We start from the raw sequence: 20,221 nt of genomic DNA on the forward strand, positions 1-20,221 counted from the left end.
CCACACGCTGACCCGCCTTCCAACACGAAAGAGAAGACCCAAGCCTCCTGCTCCAGGAGGGACGACCCCCCCTTCCGAGACCAGCACCGGCGTCGGCACAGAGCCACACGAGTCCAGGGAAGAAAACGCTGTGACTCGCGCTGTCAGCGGCCACGAGGCCACACCCGGAAGAGCCAGCAAGGCGCCCCCAACACGACGGCCGCACCCCGCGCCAGACCCCAGACCCCAAGCCGACGCGGTGCTGGGGGGGCGGGGGGGCACGGCGGACAAAAGGCGCGTGGGGCCACCGCCGAGGATGGCGGGCGAGTGGCTGAGAAAGTAAGGGCCACCCCCCCCCCCGAAGGAGGATGGCACAGGCTGCCACGGCAGGCCCGCGGCTCTGCGAGCGTCAGGGGCGGAGGCCCCCGCGGCCCCCGCTCCCCCCCCCGGGGACTGAGGGCTGCTGCCAGTGCCGGGTCTCGGCAGGGGTGTGGTGGGGCCTGAACACGGGCAGGAGGACCCCCAGGAGGGCTCCCTTACAAGGAGCATGCAGGGGAGATGTGGGAGACTGCATGCGATGGCTGGAACCCCGCAGTCACCTGGCAGTCACGACGGGAGCCAGGAGCGACACGCGGCTGCAGCGGAAGAGAAGCGTGCCAGGCGGCTGGTGCCGATGCCACTGAGACAGGGAACTGGCCAGCCCGGGGCTGCTTTATCTCCACGGTCCTCCTCGTTACATAACCCCTCGTTCTGTAAGTCATTTCTCCTGTCCTGCAGCCAAACGCGTGCTGACACACCCACCGCTGACACACCCACCACGCCCACTTGAGCCGCGACACCAACAGGGCAAAGCTCCTCGAGTGTGGGGCGTCCCTGGTCTCTCAGGCCGGCAATTCCAACCCCAGCGTTGAATGTGAGCCCTAGCTGGGATTCCAGGTGACCCGGTCAGTGACGTGGTCCCCCTCAGCCTGGCTTCCCTCCGGTGACTCGCCCATGACACGGAGCTGTCCCCCCCCCCCACCCGCCGCAGGGCCGTGGACATTAAACTGAGAGCCTCCAGGGCCTGGACTATGCCCGGAGCTCTGGTCTGTCTTCAGGGCGGGACGGAGGGCAGGGGGTGAGCCGTCAGGGCTCAGGGGTGACGGGAATGGACTCGACAGGCTGGCCCCGGCCCGTCACTAACCTCAGACCAGGAAGAGGGGAGCGACCTGACGGAGCGCAGGGCCGGCCGCCGAGGCCAGTGTGGATGGGCCCCCGAGGGAGGCAGAGGGGCCCTGCCACCCCCACCCTAAGCTGTCCAGGGTCACGGGGTGGCCGCACAGGCCCCGCACCGCTGCTCCCCTGGAGAAGGCATTCCGGGCTCCATGAGCTGGCCTCCTGGGAACCAGACCTTCCCATCTTCGAAAGCGTACACGGGGCATCAGGTGCCAGAGCTGGGGAGGAATCTGAAGCTGTTGTAACTTTATTTTTAGCATTTTGCAAACAGCACTCTATTTTCAGGAGGAACAAACCACAAGGGCTTCTGCCCCTCGGCTGCTCTAAGGCCTCTGCTCTCTTGGCAGAGGGCACCACGTGTCCTGCTCCCGCAGCCACGGGCCCCCCTCCGCTCACACGCAGCACCGCAAAGGCCGCGAGGGCAGGTTTCACTTTTCTGACCGGGACCAAGCGCCCCGTCACACCCATCAGACGCCAGTGATCTACTGCACAGAGAGGTCTAATCACAGCACTTCCCTGGGGGACGTGGGGAGGGGGGGGGCTCTCACCAGGACTAACACGGGCTCGAGAGCCTGGGAGCAATACAGTGATCACACACGTGTCCTTCACGTGTGAGCCGTGGCCCCCCCGTCCTTCACGTGTGAGCCGTGGGTCCCCGTCCTTCACGTGTGAGCCGTGGCCCCCGTCCTTCACGTGTGAGCCGTGGCCCCCGTCCTTCACGTGTGATCTGTGGGCCCCTCCACTGGCTCTGAGAAGAGGAACTTAATTATCAAGTGAACACGGACTGCTTTTTGGCGCGGCGGTTTCTCTCCCTGCACCGCTGGCCGCCATGCTGGGATCATACTCAACAGCTCTCGCCCATGATCCAGGTCTAAGTACCGTGTATTCCAGCCACGGTCTCCATCCACACAGCCAGGCGTCCATCCCGCCCCGCCCCCCCACCTGCCCGACAGGCGAGTGCAGCCTGGGCGCCAGGCGCCGTGAAGCTGCTGTCCTCCCATAACGGCCACCCTATACGTGTGGAATCCAGTCCCACTACAGACGGGGACACCGAGGCCTGTGCAGACACGCAGCTCACCCAAGATCACCCTGTGGATGGCAGAAACGGGACCTGATTCCAAAGCTCAGAAGGTTGCCTGGCCCCCACCCCGACCCCACGGAGCCACGGCCTTCAGTGTCTGCCTCCTGTGCCCTGCGCCCCCCAGGGCTGCCTTCTGCATGGCCGCCGGCCCACGCCTGTCGCCTACCCAATGCAGCACAGCAAGCCCAGGGACTGAAGTTCAATCACGCATACGCCACGGACCCCAGAGCTGGGCGGCCGGCTGCAGGAAGGCAGAGGCCATGGGTCTGCATCCAAGCTCGGCCACGGGCCCCTCTTCCAACGACCCTGGGAGGCGGCAGCGCCCACAGCACCACCGAGGCAGGCACCCACTGCCCGGGCCGCAGCAGCTGCATTCCCCTAAATATACTCAGCGTGTGCTCCATATTCCTCCCTCTACCATCCGTTCTTACTTGAAAGAAGTCTTTTGAGAGCTTGGGAAGCAAACACTTGGCAGACGCGGATGCCCAGCTCTTTGTATTTGATGATCTCTTCCAGGATCTAACTGGAAGATTAACGACCATTAGCTGCCTCGATGTTTATAAAATCTAAGCCATACGTAGCTATTACACCACATAAGACACACAATTTAGGATGCGACTTGCTCCATGTTTTCTGGAAGAACACGATTTTTTCTAGAGCCAGGTGTCCAGAGCCGTACACCACAGTGACCGCTGCCTGGAGCCCCACCTCCCCGGGTTGCACGGGCTGGAGGGACACAGGGCGCGCCCGCAGGTTTAGGAATGATTTCACAACAAAATCGGGTTCCAGGGGCGTAACCCATATTGCACGCACAGTTGGACAAAGTTGGCCAACTGCTTCATTTACAAGATTCTGCTCCAAATAAATCTTGACCGTTCCCAGACATCACACCCACCCTCACAGACAAGCCGGTACTGGGCAGTGGGGACAGCCAGGCGCCGAGGCTCGGGCTCAGGGAGGGGGTTGCGAGCGCGGCTCAAGCGCACACGTGCGGGGCCACGGCCAATGCTCCATGTGGCAGAGGGGTGGGGTCACGACCACAGTCCCCAAGCTGCTTTCAAACTGTGTGGCCTCCATGTCTCCCGGCTCCCTGGTCTCACTTTCTCAACTGTCAGGTGAGGGAGTCCAATTCCGGGACCCTGAGGTCTGTGTCTCTTTACGTGGACGTGGACTGCTTTACAATCGGCGTGAGCCCTGCTATAGCTGCGAAGCCACGTGGTGGACGTCTGGGGACCCTGAGTGTCCTCAGCACCAGCCGTGCACACTGCTGAGCAACTACGTGCACACGGGACGGGATCCACACTCTCCGCGCGGTGGGTGCTGGACCCTCCTCTCTAACCAGACAGGGAAAGAGCCAAAGACCTTGGACCTGGGATGAGGGAGCACAAGCCTGTGCCGCGGGCCCAGTGGGTGCAGCAGATGTCTGTCTGGTGTGGACGCTGGCAGCGGGGAGGCTGTGCACGTGAGGTCAGTGGGGGGGGGGGGAGTCTCTGTTCCCTTCCCTCAACCTTGCCGTGAACCCGTTAAAACCACTCCAAAAGTTACGTCTCTTAAAAGCAAGGTGAAAACCCTTCATCTACAAGAGGCCCCTCAACAAAATGAAAGCACAGGAAACAAAGGGACGCAGCGTGGGGCGGAATGGCCGCGTCCACCGGCGCCGCCCTGGGGGCTGGGAGCGAGGTCCCCGCACTGGGCTGTGCCAGCAGAGGGCAGCACGGGGATGGGGCAGCGGGTTCCGAAGGGAGCCCACCGGCCCACAGGCTCAGCATCCGAGATGACAGTGACCTCACGAGCCTCCTCCGCTCAGGGCCGCATCTGGGGAGGCAGGCCGGGTGCAAAGAGGGGTCACGGCAGGGGACAGCGCGGCTCAGGAGCCCCGGCTGCCCGGCGCACTCGTCTTGGGAGCAGCCCCGCTGTCACCCAGCGGTCTCTGTCCCCGAGGACAAACGCGTGTCGTTTACTTCCTGGCCCAGCAGACGTGCCTTGAGCTGCACTGAGCGACCGCCCCGTGGCCACCAGCACCTCCCCTGTGCACACGCAGGCGTCCTCGTGGGGCACGTCCAACCTCAGGTCACATTTCTGAAACAACACCGCGTCTCAGACGCCCGCTCGCGTCCTTCAGAGAGGCACTCCTGCGTGTCCCCGCCCTCGGGCCTGTGCGGCCAAGCCGGTGACCCCGGGTGCATCCTTGCGGAGCCCCCACAGGGACGTGTGGCCAGAAGGCAGGGGACAGTCCACTCCGAAGGCGCCCATCTTCCTCTTGCTCGGCGGCCAGCTCGTCGCACCGGGAAAGCTACTCGTTTCCACGGCTGCTGGCGGCCGCTGGGCCCTGGAGATGGAGGAGGGAGCAGGAGGCAGAACAGGGTGGCCTCCCCTCTGCTTCCAGCAGGGCCAGGACCCCCGGAACCTCCCCCTCCAGGCCCCCCTGGGCCCCGCTAATGATTATAAATGGCAAAGAACCTCCGATCTAATTGCAAAAGGTAATGATGCAGCGAGCACAGGATTAGATTCACGCGGCAGACGCTCTCCTCCAGCAAGAAACACCCCGAGGAGCTGGGTGTGAAGGTGCCCGGGATCGATAGCAGGGGTTCGGCATTAAACACCCGGCAGAGGGTCGCCAAGCGCTGCCGACAGAACTGCTGACGGCGGATGAAAACGAAGGAGAGAAAACTAAATTGGTCTCTGCAGAAAAGAGGTTACAGATTAGCCCCCCTGCGTAACATCATTCCGAGCCAGCCGAGGGGCCGCAGGGGCGTCCCCGTCTGGCTTCAGCCTGGGCTGCCGAGGGGGCGGCGGGGGCACTGAGTGTGCACACCACGCGCAGGGCCCACCCCTGCCTGGCGCCTCCTGCCCCCGCCCCTGCAGTCACGCCAGAGAGGACTGGCCCCGCCTCGGCTTCTGCTCTGCAGCAGCGCCCACGAGCGGCACAGGGGAGGAGGGGCCGGGACACGGCCTGCCCCCGTGGCCCAGATCCACGGCAAGACCCCGGGAGGGGTGGGGCGCCGGGAGCATGAGGCCCCCTCAGGCGTGCTGTTGGACTGGAGGGTTCTGGGTGGTGTGTACGTTCTGTCCCACACGTGCAGGGCCCGGGGACCACAACTGGCAACTGGCGGGAAGGCGGGGCACGTGCCCGAGCAGAAGACCAGCTGCGAGGCCAGCAGGCGTCACAGGCCGTGGGGGACAGGGGTCACAGGTCACGCAGGAAGCGGACAGGTCATCAGCACCGTGAAATCGGTATATCATGACTGTTCCCACCCAAGAGGATTTCAACCACACTGGGCGCACCCGGTCGTGAAGAAGACAGCACCCTGGAAACGAGCGAACGCGCCGGGACGGCCTCCTGCGGACAAATGGGCCGACAGCGCTCCCTGAGGTGCCGCTCGCTCGGCTCTCTGACGGCCGGCCCTGTCCGCCCACCAGGGGCTCCCTGACCCGAGCCGGGACCGCAGGACGCGGCCCTCTGTCCAGCCGACGGGTCCCATTAAAAACACACAGCAGTAGAGGCGCCTGGGGGCTCAGCTGGCTAAGCGTCCGACCTCGACTCAGGTCATGATCTCACGGTTCGTGGGTTTGAGCCCCACGTCGGGCTCTGTGCTGATAGCTCGGAGCCTGGAGCTGCTTCAGATTCTGTGTCTCCCTCTCTCTCTGCCCCTCCCCCACTCACACTGTTTCTGTCTCAAAAATAAACATTAAAAAAAATGTTTAAACTAGTCCCGCATGGGGCTCTGCTGTCAGCACAGAGTCTGCTGCAGACCCTCTGTCCCCCTCTCTCCCTGCCCTCCCCTCCACCTCCCTCTCTCTCAAAAATAAACATTAAAAAAATTAAAACAGAATATTACAACAACAAAACCACCAAGACGTGACCACGGCAGCACTGCCACTCACCACGGCCTGGCTGGAGCACTCCTGCAGGTCCCACAGCAGGACGTGGCTGTCCGCCAGCGAGACGACCCTGCTCCCGTCCCCCGTGGGCTGCCACGCCACACTGCAAAAAAGAGGAGGCCCGTTAACACGGACGACGGAGGTGCCGCACCCCTGCGTCTGCCCCACGCCCACCACAGTGCTGGCTGCCCATCCTCCCCACTCGGCTGCGGTTGGGGGGCCGCGCCTTCGGGGCGCTCCCGGTCCGCGAGGAGGTGAGCGCGGGCCGCGACGGCACCGGCACTCGCGTGTCCCCCCACTGCTGCCCTTTCCAGTGGTCTGTCTCGCCCACCACGTGAGCACGCGGCGGGAAGGCGACCGTCTGTGACCCAGGAAGAGGGCCCTCGCCAGGACCCGCGCTGCCCCGACCTCGGACCCCGGCCCCCAGGGCGTGACAGTAAGGTCTGTGGTGTCAGCCCCCAGCCTGAGACGCCCTGTGGTGGCCGCCCCAACCCAGGTGTCCCCCTGGTGATGGAGGGACGGACAGGTGACCAGCTGTGCCAGGGGGACATGAAGCTGCCCGCTGGTGGGCGGGGCTCAGGATGCCCACATCTTTTGTAGCTCAAGGACATAGCCGACACACTGACAGCAACGGGGGTGGGGGTGGAGGGACGTCCTGGCTATGACGTCACGTGATGTCTTCCTGCGCAGCCTGTCGGAGCAGTGTCCCATCACCTGGAGCCACAGCCGGCCCAGCCGCTGACACGCACGGGTGAGTAACTGACGGAAGACCCCAAGTCCGTCCCCTCTGCAGTGAAGCCGTGGGCAGGAAGGGTGCTCAGGGTCTCCATCTGCCCTGACCAGCTGGGTGCTTACACAGAGGAGAACATGGCTGCGTGCTGCCACGCGGGGGTGACCGCAGACACCAGGGGATGGAACACGGCACCAACTGATGGTGGGGGGGCCTGGGGCACACGTCCCTCACGCCAGCTCTTCAAGGCTGTCAGCGCAGCTGTGACCATGTTAATCACAACATTAATACAATTCAAAACCACAGCATCTTTCTCCTTTACAGCTGAAGAAGTCAGGTGACGTTCACGGCGCTGTGACCCCGTGGATTGCTCCTGCACCACACAGGGCGCGGCGTGTCCTCCCAACACTCGCGGGGAAGGTGCACCGATCTGGCCCCTCAGACGCACTCACGGCAGCCGGGGGAGACGCCAGCAAACCTGGGCCTGGAACCCGCCAACTCTGCAGACGGCAGCGAAGCCCCGAAGGCGCGTCTCTGAGCAAGGTGACCGGTGTGCGCTGGTGGCACGGGTGGGCCGCTGCGCACCTCACACACCTGACCGGGAACGTTCGCCAGGGACAACGCAACCCGGGGGAAGGTGGCGGAAGGGGGCGGCTGCAGGCTCATCTTGAGACAGCGACCTGCTTACCTGTGCCCGACAGGTCCCCTTAGCCCGGCTGCCGGAACAAGTCACCACCGGCCGGGCCGCCCGCACAGCACATGTTTCCTGTGCACACTTGTGCGAGAGCAGGGGAGTCCTGGGCGCGGCAGAGCGCAAGTGGGGGCCCTGGCACCCCTCTTCTAGGAGCCCCCCCCCACCAAGAGGGCGCCAGCCCCAGGCCCCATCCACCCCCCAGGGGCCCCACATCCTGATACAACACACCAGACATGAGGGTTTCAACACAGGACGTTGTGGGGCCAAAAAGATGCTGCCCACAACATGTTATACTACACACACCCCAACACACACACACACACACACACCCCAACACAATATACTAGGAGTAGTGCACTTAGGACTTGACTCCTGAGGAGCCCCTCACTGGACCTCAGACCCTACATCTGCCCCACCCCTACACACCCCAACACATATGCAGACACGCACATACACACATGAAGACACACACACATGCAGACACACATAAACACACACCCAACACACATACCCCAACACACATGCACACACATGCACACACCCCAACACACATATACACATGCAGACACACATCCCAACACATGTACACACATGCACATACTCCAACACACATATGTGCGTGTGCACCCAACACACATGCACACACCCCAACACACACACTCAACACACATAAACACATGCACACACACCCCAACACACACACCCAACACACATACCCAACACACACATGCACATACCCCAACACACATACACACACCCGCACACACACACAAACACATACACATGTGCACACACACCCAACACACAGACACGCACGCACACACATGCCCGAGGGCAGGACGCGGAAGGGCTGCATGGCCATGGGGCTGACCCATGGGGATGACCACAGGACAGGAAGTGCCCATCCAGTGTAGCAACACCACAGTCAGGAAGTGGAATTACAGACACGTGCAGACTTTTTAACAGAAACTCCAGAAAGCCAGAGATTCCCAGGAAACTAAAAATCACAGGTAAGAGTTAGCCAATTCGAAGCCAAGGACTGACTACTAATCATCTGCGGTCTCCCTGTGCAGGTTAAAGCCTGCTGGAGAGTAGACCCAGGCTGTTCAAGTCCGTTCCCATTCCCCACGGTGACCAGCGACGGCTGAGGCACACAGCACGTGATCGATACTTGCTCACGAGTGCCAAGGAAGAGTGAAGAATCCAGGTAAGAGCAGAGATGCCACATAAAAAAATGAGACCATTTCAAAGTACATTTAGCTAACCGCTAGCGCGTGGGGCTGGGAAAACAGCCAACAGCCATAAAACAAGAAAGAGCTTTAAAGGCATCTGAACAACCAGAATCCCTCCACTAAAGCTCATGTGCTCGTTTCATGCTTTAAATCGCAGTGTCTCTCAAGCCCTGACTCAGAGCCTCCCCCTGCCCACCTGTCTGCCCACAGGTCACCCATCTGGTGACGACGTCCAAAACCACAGAGCAAACACGCGGGCCCTGAGCAGCAGGATGTCTGAAGAAGGAATGTGGGTTACAGGGCAAGCTGTAAACACGGACCCCCACGGCAGAGGGGAGGGAGGAGGGAGGGGAGAGGGGAGGAGGGGGAAGGGAGAAGGGAGGATGGAAGAGGGAGGGGGAGGGGAGGGGGTGGGGAGGAGGGAGGAGGAAGTGGAGAATGGAGGAGGAAGGGAGGAGGGAAGAAGTGAGGAGGGAGGGGAGGAGNGGGGGAGGGGACAGAGGAGTCAGGAGGAAGTGAGACAGGGGGGGGGGGGGGAGGGGACAGAGGAGTCAGGAGGAAGTGAGACAGGAGATGGGAGGACAGAGGAGAGGGAGGGAGGAGGGAGGAGGAAAGGATGGAGGGAGGGGAGAAGGGAGTAGGGAGGGAGGAAGGAGAGAGGAGGGGGAGGGAGGGGGAAGGGAGGAGGAAGATGAAGAGGGGAGGAGAGCGGGCGGGGAGGAGGGAGGAGGAAGTGGAGAATGGAGGAGGAAGGGAGGAGGGAAGAAGTGAGGAGGGAGGGGAGGAGAACAGAGGGGAGGGAGGAGGGAGGAGGGGAGAGAAGGGATGAAGACTCATTTCCTAGCTCTCCCTGCTCAGCAAGAGGCATTCGTACCCATTCGCTGGAGGACCGAGTCCCAACCGCAGAGAAGGCTGTGGAGGCTAAGTGACAGGCTCAGCCCGGAAGCCGGATCCCAGAGCCCCAGGAGGCGGTGGGGAAGCGGCGAGCTTCCGAGAAGGCTCCTCCCCCGAGGAGCGCACGGGGCAGGCCCACCTCTCTGGCCCCCAGGGAACAGGCGCCTTGGTCTGGCTCTGCCCCAGGACTGGAGGGAAGAGGAGACGGGCCTCCTCGGGGACAGCGGGGTCCACCGTCCCCCTCACTGTCCCCACATCCAACAGATGTCGCGTCCGCCGCTGCACGCCCCCTCTCGCCGGGAGACCGCTTGCATCCTCAGGAATATCATCAGAGCAAACAGTCAAACAAACTTCCAGTAGCTGCAGAAGTAACTTTTTATGTCTAAAAAGGAAAAATATATAGTAATTCAAAAGCTGTTTAAAAAAAGTTGAAAGACCACAGGAGGGTAACGTTGCTTTAGAAAACAGCCTGGCTTGAAGGTTTTAAGAAAACCTGTTTCTTCGGGAACAAGGTCTCTCGTCACCTCTGAAGGTCGTGGCAACTATTATTCAGTTAACAGCAGCAAGGAGCACAGGAAAATGGGGGAAAGGAGGTTCCTAGGAGACCCTCCACCTGAGCCCGTGTGCAGGCCCGATGTCGTCACAGACTGAAAGTCCCCGACCGGGGCCCACAGCGCTGCGGCCATCAGCCTCCGCAGAGCCCGGGGAAGGCTTACTGTTGCCGACGGTCTAGCAAACCAACTGCCCAGGAAAGGCCCGCTGAGCCTGTGGGGAAACAGTGCAGGTGGCCATACATCTACGGAGGAGTGACAAGCGAGTCCCTGAAGCACCTCGGCTCTGCGATGCCCCGTTTCTCAGCAGACGTAAATGTCAAGGCAAAGTGAGGAAGGGACAGGAGAGAAGATTCACCAGAACCTGAACACGGGAACACTGGGGTCCCATCTCATCCAGAGGCCCAAGCCTGGGTTGCCCGTGGACGGTTACTCCTCTGCAAGGACCAGGTCTGAACCTGCAAAGAACAGGTCACTTCAATAACAACCTGTCTGCAGGTCAGGACCCAGAGAGGCGGGCTTCTGGAGGGCAGAGGGGCTTGGCTGAAACGCTGAGCCCTCCAGGGAGCTGGCCTGACCCCGGAGGCCAAGCGGACGGCCCCTGTCCTGGGTCAGCGGCGGCCCCTGGTCACTCACGGCCAGACTACAAATTCCACACAAGCCCGGACTCACCACTGCTGTAGGCCAAGCACCCGGCACAGAGTCCGACTCGCACAGGAGAGGCACTAAATACAGAGCTGATGAAAGAGACCGTGACCGAAGAATTAATTACGCTCCCTCTCGGCGCGTGTCCAGGGCACTTTAACGCATGAAAAATAAAACTGGAAGAAGAGTCTATTTATCAAGTACACTCAGTGAAGACTGTCCGTCTTGGAGCCCATTCGCGAAGGCTTGCTCCTCAGTCTCGAGGGGACCTCATCAGGAGGCAGTCTCGCTGGGTCACCAGGTCTCCCGCAGACCCCTGAACACAGTCGGCCAAGTACGGGACAGATGGGGGCCCACCCTTCCCCTCTCGGCCCCGGCCTCCCCTCCCCCCACGACCCCCTCTGGACAGCGCCCCTGCCCAGGAAGCCAAAACTGAACGGCCTACCCCGCTACGGGCACTTTTCCTGCATGTCCACACCACCCGAGACTCCAGACTCACCAACCAATCCCCACTGCACCCCCACCCCTCTCCATCTCTGGACGGACAACACTCCTCGAGCAAGATCTTGAGAGTCATTGGTTTACATCATTCTCAAACTCTACATAAAACAGCAATAACACCTGTTGAACTTCACTGTTACTGTTTGACTTCTCACTTTACACAAATCTGACCCAGTTTGCCCTTGGCTTCTTGCCTGGAACACCGTCTCCCTGTCTCCTACCTTCCTACTGTCAGCGCGGTGGGCTGAGAACAGCCCACGCCTCGTCCATCTCTGGGTCTGTATGTGGTTTCCCATCACCAAACTCCAGACACCTGACGAGGTCTTGCTCTCACCGGAGCGCGGCCTTCAGCCCGAGCGCCACGAAGAACAGGAGGTGGGCCGGACCACAGCAGAACCGGGGACGCTCCAGGCACCCGTCACAGGCCGCATGGACACAGAAGGCTGTCAGGCTTGGGGTTGGAGCCGCCTGTCCAACCATCCGGGTGCCCCTCGAGAAGAGCCACGCAGTGCTGAAGGATGCAGGCCCTGCTGGCACCGTCACGTGGCCCATCAGCACGGTCCACCAGCACGTGACCAGACAGGACAACGCAGCACGAAATCCAGGCGCCGCCTCCACCGGGGCCGTTCGGCCACAGCTCTGCTCCTGAATCCCCCTCCCCACACACGGTCCTTCAGGTGGGCAAGCGCGGGGCCGCCTCCTGCCACAGTCAGCCCCCCGCGCCGTCAGCGCCGGACCCGCTCAGGCCCGAGAGCCGGCACCAGACGCCCCCAGTCCGCAGGCGCTGTGGTGGGAGGAGCCCGTCGGCCTACGGGACCCCACCTTCACCGGGAGATGCACTTGCCCACGCCAGAGGTGGCCACAGGATCGCACGAGTGACTCACGAATCCCAGGAAAACAGGGCCGCCACCCCCAGGAAGCTGGGGACGGGACGAAGCGGAGCCCGTGTGCACGCGTGCTTTCACGGTAGACAGCATTTTGTGAACCTCTCGTCAGGTAAGTATGTGTGTGTGTGGGTGGCGGGGGGGTGTTCGTGATGTAAAACCATCTCTTTCTCACACTGAAGTTTGGAGAGCACTGCCTTAGACCACTAACCTTAGTCTGTCTTAGTCTCCTCCAGCATTGGGGGCAGAATTTCCTGGGAAGCGTTTGGCAAATTCTTTGTACCTTTTCCGCCCGTGCAGCAAGCACGCAGCCTGGGCGAGACGGCCCGTCCCCGCGGCCTGCCTGGCGCTGTGCTGCATTCCCTCCGCTACGGGACAGACCGGTGCCCATACAAAACGGCCGCAAGTCACTGGTCCTTATACGGGGTTTGCTCAGATGTCAGCGGGGTCTGGGAGATGCCAGCAGCCGTCCACCTCCCTTCTGGCTACCGCACGCGTCCTCGGGCACCTGCCTCACGCTCCCCTTAGCTGAGCTGGAGCAGCATACACACTGGTGACCAACAAGCGTGAGAGTACGTAGCCCCACGTGGGCGTGCAGGAGCCCTCCCCTGAACAGACACACGAAGCCAAAGCCCCTGCCTTCCCGAAATCCTGTTTTGAGCTGTGATACTTTATATTCCAGTTTAAAGTCACACACGCTCATTAAAAGTGTTTAAACGTGACAGAAGTGCAAGTCTCTCATAGTGCCAGCCGGGGGGACAGCCCTGTGACAAGGACGGGCATCCGGGACACTCATGAGGACGCGGACGACACGACCACAGTCCTATCAGCAGACACGCTGACACGTGCAGCTCTACTGAAAACACGTCCCGGGTAAATTCCTATGTCAAATAAATGTAATTCTTCCCAAAGGGCACACAAATTCTATAGTACGGATGCCTGCGACTTCTAACTGCTCTGCGCCTCGATCTCCCCGTCTGTCCAGGGGCTAAGAGCAGTGTGCCGACATCACAGGTCCGTATCTGGGACAGCCCGCACAAAGTCGGTGCTCCCCCGGTGCGATGCTGTCGGGTGCAGTCAGAGGTTCGCTGTGCACAGAGCGCTGGCGTGGAGGGCGTGCCAGTCCTCACGGCGGCTGGGGGTCCGCGGCCCCTGACACACCAACAGCCATCGACAGCAAAGACAGCCCACCCTGCCGGATGCCGGCTCCGGCCGGGTCCGGGGGTCCCTGAACGATGGACGGTGTCGGCGAGGGAGGGATGAGACAGGCCCGAGAGTCTTTCTGGTCACCAGGCAGCATCTCTGCTCTGACTGGGGCTCAACTTTATTTTATAACTGTTTGGGGGACGGCACAGGAGTGGCATTTGCCTTAGACAATGATTTCTGATGACAAACTTCTCTGATATGTAAGAATTTCCCAGAACATAGATTTGTAGAAGACTCATGCATAACCTCCATCAGTAGTGATTGAGCTAGGTGATTTAGATGCTTACCCTATGGGGAAGGGAGGTATCCTTAGCATACAAGACAATGTTTTTAGCATAAAAAGGGTGACGTTAGTTCTTTGTGAGCAGGGGTCAATAGCTTGTTTGCTTAAGGAGAAGTATTAAGAAAAACAGGTCTTTCAGGAAACACAATATTTGCTCCCATAATCACAAAAGAAGAAGTTCCTCAATAGGTTCCTTCACAGGGTGCAATCAGCATATTCAAGGCCAGAATTAGTCACTCAGAATACTGATCACAAATGCCTTGGGGGGGGGGGCGGTGCTCCAAGCAGAAACAATTGGGTGGGGGTGGATATCTGTCCTTAACTCTAAATTAGGCTCTTTGTCTCAGGGCCAGACTCAATTGTAACTCTTGTGTTCTTAGCCCCCTTTATTATCTACGTCTTGGGTCTGCAAGGCCCATAGGAAGAGCCTTTTGACAATCATCCACAGAGCTTTCATCTAAAATCTCTTTTGAAAAGGCAGGAATAGACTTTTCTTTATGAGCAATCTGTGTGGGGAATATTGGTCTGATCTGGAATATTGTGAGGCCTGGTCAATACCCGCAGGCTCATTTCCAACATGAGCCAATAGTAGCAGAAGGAGATACCAGTTTCCGTTCCTCATGGCAGGAGCTGTGCAGACGCTGCCATTTCCTTGCCGTGACTCTCGTCCGGCGAGGCTGCTGCGGCTCCCAGCACCACCCCAAACGCCAACGGCCCCCCTTTGAAAAACTGTAACACCTAGTTTCAAGTAGGGCTTGCAGTAGGCTTGCACACACCCAGAGAAAGCCATCAGGATTTATTTAAGGAAAAAGATCCTCAGAAGGCTAGAAACTCAAATCCTGACCTATTCTGAATGGTGCCAGAGCCCATCACGTGTCACTGTCCCGCCCACCTCATGCCCAGTGGCTTCGATCCCCAGTCTCCAACATCACTTTCCGCGGCACCTGCGCTTCCTCTGGTGACTGCCTGTCCAAAAGTCAGCCAGGCATCACGCGATTTCCCCTCTGGCATCTGAGAACATTCTGGAGTTCCCAGAGGTACTGTCAAATGCACACACACCTCACATGCACACACACCTCACATGCACACACACCCTACACATCCCACACACGCGCGCACACGGCCCCCTACACTCCACATGCACACATACCTCACACATGCAACATACCTCACATACATGCACACCCCACATGCACATACACTCCACGCATGCAGCACACCCCATATGCACACACACCCTACATGCACACACCCCACATGCAACACACACACACACACCCCACACACAGACCCCACACACGCAACACCCACACGCACACACACCCCACCCCCCACACATATGCACACCCCATACATGCAACACACCCCACATATGCACGCACACCCCATGCACGTACACCCCATACATGCATGCACCCCCCCACCCCCCACACATGTGCATGTGCACACACATCAGGTAAGCTGGAGCTAAGGCCTTTACTGGGCATGTTAACACAGGACACACGAGCGAGAAGAGCCTGAGACTCACAAGGAAGACACCCCACACAAAGATTTGTGTTCTTCGCAGAGGAAGGGCCTGGCTGGGAGCTGACTGGATAACCACAGGACGCGAATTAAGGTGCACCTTTCAATATGTGCCATTTATTTCTGAGAGGATTTAAATCTATAATCTCTGAATTACACGACATCAAAAAGAAAGAGAACAAATCTGTCTTTTACACACGGCAAGAGTTAATCTCGCCATAAAGACTGTTCAGAGACCCTGAGATTCCTGAAGCAAAACAGGGAAGGAAAATTAGGTTCCTGAGCAAACGCTCCTGGGCTCTGTCACCCACAGTGTGCTGACGCACCCAGGAAAGCCTAGATCAAGGAGAAGGCCACCACTGGAGCAGGCACGTGGGACAGCCACAGACTTCTCCCTCAGGGCCCCGCCCCAGGTCTGGGGAGCCCCAGGATGTCTGGGGGGCAGGCAGCGTGGCATGTGCGTGCCCTGCGAGGGAAGGGCAGAAACCAAGGCGGGACAGTCACCACAGCCCCACCTCCCACCAGAGTGAAGGGGGACGCCTGAGAAACAAGCCGGGGGGGAGGCTGGTTGTGGCTCTGTTCAGGATGCGCACCTTCCATCCAAACAGGGTGTTGGGGGGCTCACCATTAAAACCTGTAAGAAACCACAAATAATCCCCACACACACACAGAAAGGGAAGAAGTAAAAGCTGCCATCAGACGAGAATAGCATTGTCGGATCTACAACTAAAAACAGAAACCCTAGGTTCACCGTCTTGGCCACGAAGCCGGCGACCACACACCCTGACCTGCTGCTGGCCACAGGGGGCTGCCGCTAGGAGGCTCTCCACCGCGCTATGCGCCTGGCACCTGCCCCAGGCACCCCCCGACCGTGCTGTGCGCCTGGGCACCCCCCCCTCCACCGCGCTGTGCGCCTGGGCACCCCCCCTCCACCGCGCTGTGCGCCTGGGCACCCCCCCCTCCACCGCGCTATGCGCCTGGGCACCCCCCCTCCACCGCGCTGTGCGCCTGGGCACCCCCCCCACCGCGCTGTGAGCCTNCCTAGGTTCACCGTCTTGGCCACGAAGCCGGCGACCACACACCCTGACCTGCTGCTGGCCACAGGGGGCTGCCGCTAGGAGGCTCTCCACCGCGCTGTGCGCCTGGCACCTGCCCCAGGCACCCCCAACCATGCTGTGCGCCTGGGCACCCCCCCTCCACTGCACTGTGAGCCTGGGTACCCGCCCGGGCTCCCCACCTCACCACGCTGTGTGCCTGAGCACCCCCCAACCATGCTGTGCGCCTGGGCACCCACCCCGGATCCCCTTTTCCACCAAGCTGTGCACGTGGGCACCCGCCCCGGACTCCTTCCTCCACCGCGCTGTGCTCCTAGGCACCCACCCTGGACTCCCCACCGGAAGATCTGCGCCCATGTCCCTCACGCCCCTCATCCTATAGCTTCAGTAACAACCAAGTCTCTGCTCCTCTGTGGGCCATGGGCCACCAGAGAGGAAGGCACAGCGATGGGACCCTTCCCGAGGAGCGGGACTTTCCAGGTGTTTCCTCGCACCTGCTGTGAACAGGCGCTGGCAGCACACGCGGCTAGGCTGCCACGGGGCCACCTCGCCCATCACTACCCATCCTGGGTGACGCTCAGGAAACTCTGCTGTTAGTTTATAGGCAGCATCCCCTAAAACCATTAGCGTGTGCGCCCACTGACACGCACCTTGGGATAAGTGGAGCACGCAGAGTGCAGTAAGAAGAGAACTTGTGTTTTATCATGATCACCACCAGGAAGCTAACGCGATAAACATCAGAAAATAAGCTGGAATTCCTGCCATACTTGCTACTCCGAACTAAGAGGTTTATTTCTCTGTTCATAAAAATCAGCCATTTTTCTGCTTTATCACACTCTGCCAGTGCACTGGAGAGGACGTAAAGTTACACTAACAAGTCGAAAACTAAGTAGCATATACCTAATATAAGTGTGCAATATCCCTTCGTAATCACGGAGAGGAAAACACAAGAAAAGGGCTGTTTCTGTAAATAAACCCAAATTAAAAAAAAAAAATCTAAACTTCGTTGAGGCTGTTTATAAGGACCATGACAGCAGGAATGATGATTCTATTCGGCAGGTTTCGTGCTGATCAAACCAAATAGACGCCTCTCTGCTTCAGATAAGGGATTCCAAAATGAAGGATTCACACTCTGGATTCCGGCACCCGGGGTGAGGGCAGCACAAAGGACACTGGAAATTCTTAAAAACGCCTCACTACGGATTTAATAATTTAAGTCCACAGCATTTCCACACCTTACCTACTCTCTGCAGCCACCTGGGGTGGGACGTCCGTGAAAGCTGGACACCCACACGGCCGCAGCCCCACACGGCCGGGACACAGACTCGAATGCACAAGGGACAGCCCTGTGGCCCCGTTATATAACTCATCAGGGTTCTTACTTTCCCGAGAAGAAGGAAACATATCTATTAACTCACTGGTTACAAGTATAATTTTGAAAAACCCTTTAAAAATCCAATAAATTGGCTTCCCAGTTATACATCTCTTCTCAAACACAGAGATTGGGCAATCCGGTTAATTTCCCCTTGGTGGAAAACGCAGAACGGAACACAAAGGCTCCGCCCGCGGAGCACAGAGATTAAGGGAAGGACACTCTAAGAGGCGCCCTTCGAGCGGCTCTGCGGACGTGCAGGCCCCCGATGGCGGAGCCACGGGCAGGGAGGCGTCCATGCGCAGCCTGGGCACCCTGGCAGGCAAGCTGGTGCCAGGGCAGGTGGTCCCTTGTTCTGACGCCTCTCACCTGGACAGACTCCGAGTGCCATCAGGCAATAACCACGTTTCCGGTCAGAGCCAGAGCAGAAGAGAAGCGCAGGCCGGGCCGAGGGAGAGGGCGTCTTCCTCGGATGTTTCTCTTTTTTGCGGAGGCTGACGTCAGCAGCTCGCAGCCCCGGCCAGCGCCCCGGACAAGCAAGCCCTCTGACACAGGACCCAGCAACAGGCAGGTGCCCGTGTGCTGAGTGTGGACGCAGGAAACATGGCACTCATCATCAGACCACGCTCCTGAGAAGCCTCCCCCGGTGGGAAAGGTCTGAGGTCCACAGGCTCCTCGCTGGGGGGGACGTGGGTGGTGGACATGCTGCCTGGCCCTCCCCGACCGTGGCTTCTACACCAGATCACCACTGTCCCGTCCTTCTGCCCGAGACAGAGGCGCGGGGCACCGCCGGGACTCCGAGCGTCCTCCGAGTGAGACTCTCACCGGTCCCGAAGGCCAGCCTGACACCCCAGAGGTCACAGCTCCGTGGCTCCAAGGCCACCCTGACGCTAGCCCATGGAGGCTGGTGTCCCCAGTACGTCTGCCCCTGGGGCTCGGACAGGGGTGCACGCCAGACAGCACAGGGGCACGGCTCCCTCCCTGGGGCAGGAGCAGCAAGGTCTTCCCAGCAAGCTCACCGTGGACTTGTAAATAAAAGCAAGCTGTGAAATAAAACTGTCTACCCAAATTCCAAACGGTGGTTTGGGCTCCTCCTCTTCTTCTGATTCTACTTTTCTTTCCCCTCCCACCCCGGTTTTCAAACAGAGAAAATGTGTCCTCGTTCTTACCCACGGAGTTAGTTCCGGCTTGAACCTTTCAAATTATTTAAACCTCACGTTTAAACAACCAAACAGAACTAAGGCCGCGATCCTCTACACTGGAGCCTCCGACACGCTGGCCGGGTCACACGGGGGTCGAATGAAACACACTCTGCTCCCCAGTTTCCAGGGAAACGTGAACTGAAACCTTAGAAAGGACACGAGCTTCTCGTGTAATGCACATAATCACACTCTGTGCGCTGGCTCCAGACGTCGGTGTGAGGCGCGTCCAGTGTGAGCTGTACCGGCACACGGTGCTTTGCTGGTGTCCCGTGGCCCCCCTACCACCCCATCTTGCAGGCACGATGTGGGCGACAGTCTGCGTCCACCACTCTCCGCGAACGGTGGGGACCCGACCAGACCTGAGGCAGGAAGGCGTCTGCACCTTCCCAGGACACCGCGCCTCTTCTCCCGCACAGAGCAGAGGGTGTGGCCCCGTCTGGGCCTCTTTCAAGGCTAAGGGACGTCAGAAGCCAGCCGGTGACCGGGGGGCACTCACGCCTCGGCACACCTAGGTCGCGCAAACCCAAAAAGCACTAACACAGGTCTTAGAGGTCTGATGTCTTCAGTGACGATGTGGTCACAGTCACTGAGAAGTCCCCCACGCTACCGACCGTGAAGCAGGTCGTAATGTCTCTGAATTTCAAACGTGCTTTCTTTCTTACCCTCCGAGACAGCTTCTGTAAGGGGTCAAGGACACCTTGCAGTTTACTTTTCTTCCACCGCTGTATCACGAACTAAAAACAAGGAGCCAAGAAAAGAGAGATGAGGCCTAACCCTTTCTCTTCCGGTTCCTCTCCGGCCTCAGCACCACGGTTCACGCCCACCGCCCTCCTCCTAATGAGTGCACGCACGCCCACCTTCCTGGCACAGCCGCAGGCGCTCAGCCCGCCCAGCGTTCCAGTGTGATGGCGACCTCTGCCTCCCCCCCTCCCCGTGCTCAGGAAGTCTGCTCCCCCACCTCCCCCTGTGCCCAGGAGGTCTGCTCCCTCCACCTCTGCCTGTACCCAAGAGGTCTGCTCCCCCCAGCTCCCTCTGCACCTAGGAGGTCTGCTCCCCGCAGCTCTCCCTGTGCCCAGGTGGTCTGCTCCCCCAGCTCCCCCTGCACCCAGGAAGTCTGCTCCCTCCACCTATGCCTGCACCCAAGAGGTCTGCTACCCCCAGCTCCCCCTGCGCCCAGGAAGTCTGCTCCCCCAGCTCCCCCTGCACCCAGGAGGTCTGCTCCCCCAGCTCCCCCTGCGCCCAGGAAGTCTGCTCCCCCAGCTCCCCCTGCACCCAGGAGGTCTGCTCCCCC

The 20,221-nt window shown here is 59.8% G+C and overlaps 1 protein-coding gene across 3 annotated transcripts in view; it reads right to left on the reverse strand.

Moving 5' to 3' along the window:
• The window catches only part of EIPR1 (EARP complex and GARP complex interacting protein 1), a 126,115-nt gene that overhangs the window by 10,318 nt on the left and 95,576 nt on the right, over positions 1-20,221 (reverse strand). For all 3 annotated transcript variants that reach the window (XM_039257378.1, XM_039257377.1, XM_039257376.1), the window contains one exon: positions 6,161-6,260. In XM_039257378.1, the coding sequence (XP_039113309.1) occupies positions 6,161-6,260 (100 nt within the window). The remainder of the gene's footprint in view (positions 1-6,160; positions 6,261-20,221) is intronic.

The sequence above is a fragment of the Hyaena hyaena genome, unplaced genomic scaffold (genome assembly GCF_003009895.1).
Source record: "Hyaena hyaena isolate Hyena2069 unplaced genomic scaffold, ASM300989v1 scaffold_612, whole genome shotgun sequence".
NCBI classification, from domain to species: domain Eukaryota; kingdom Metazoa; phylum Chordata; class Mammalia; order Carnivora; family Hyaenidae; genus Hyaena; species Hyaena hyaena.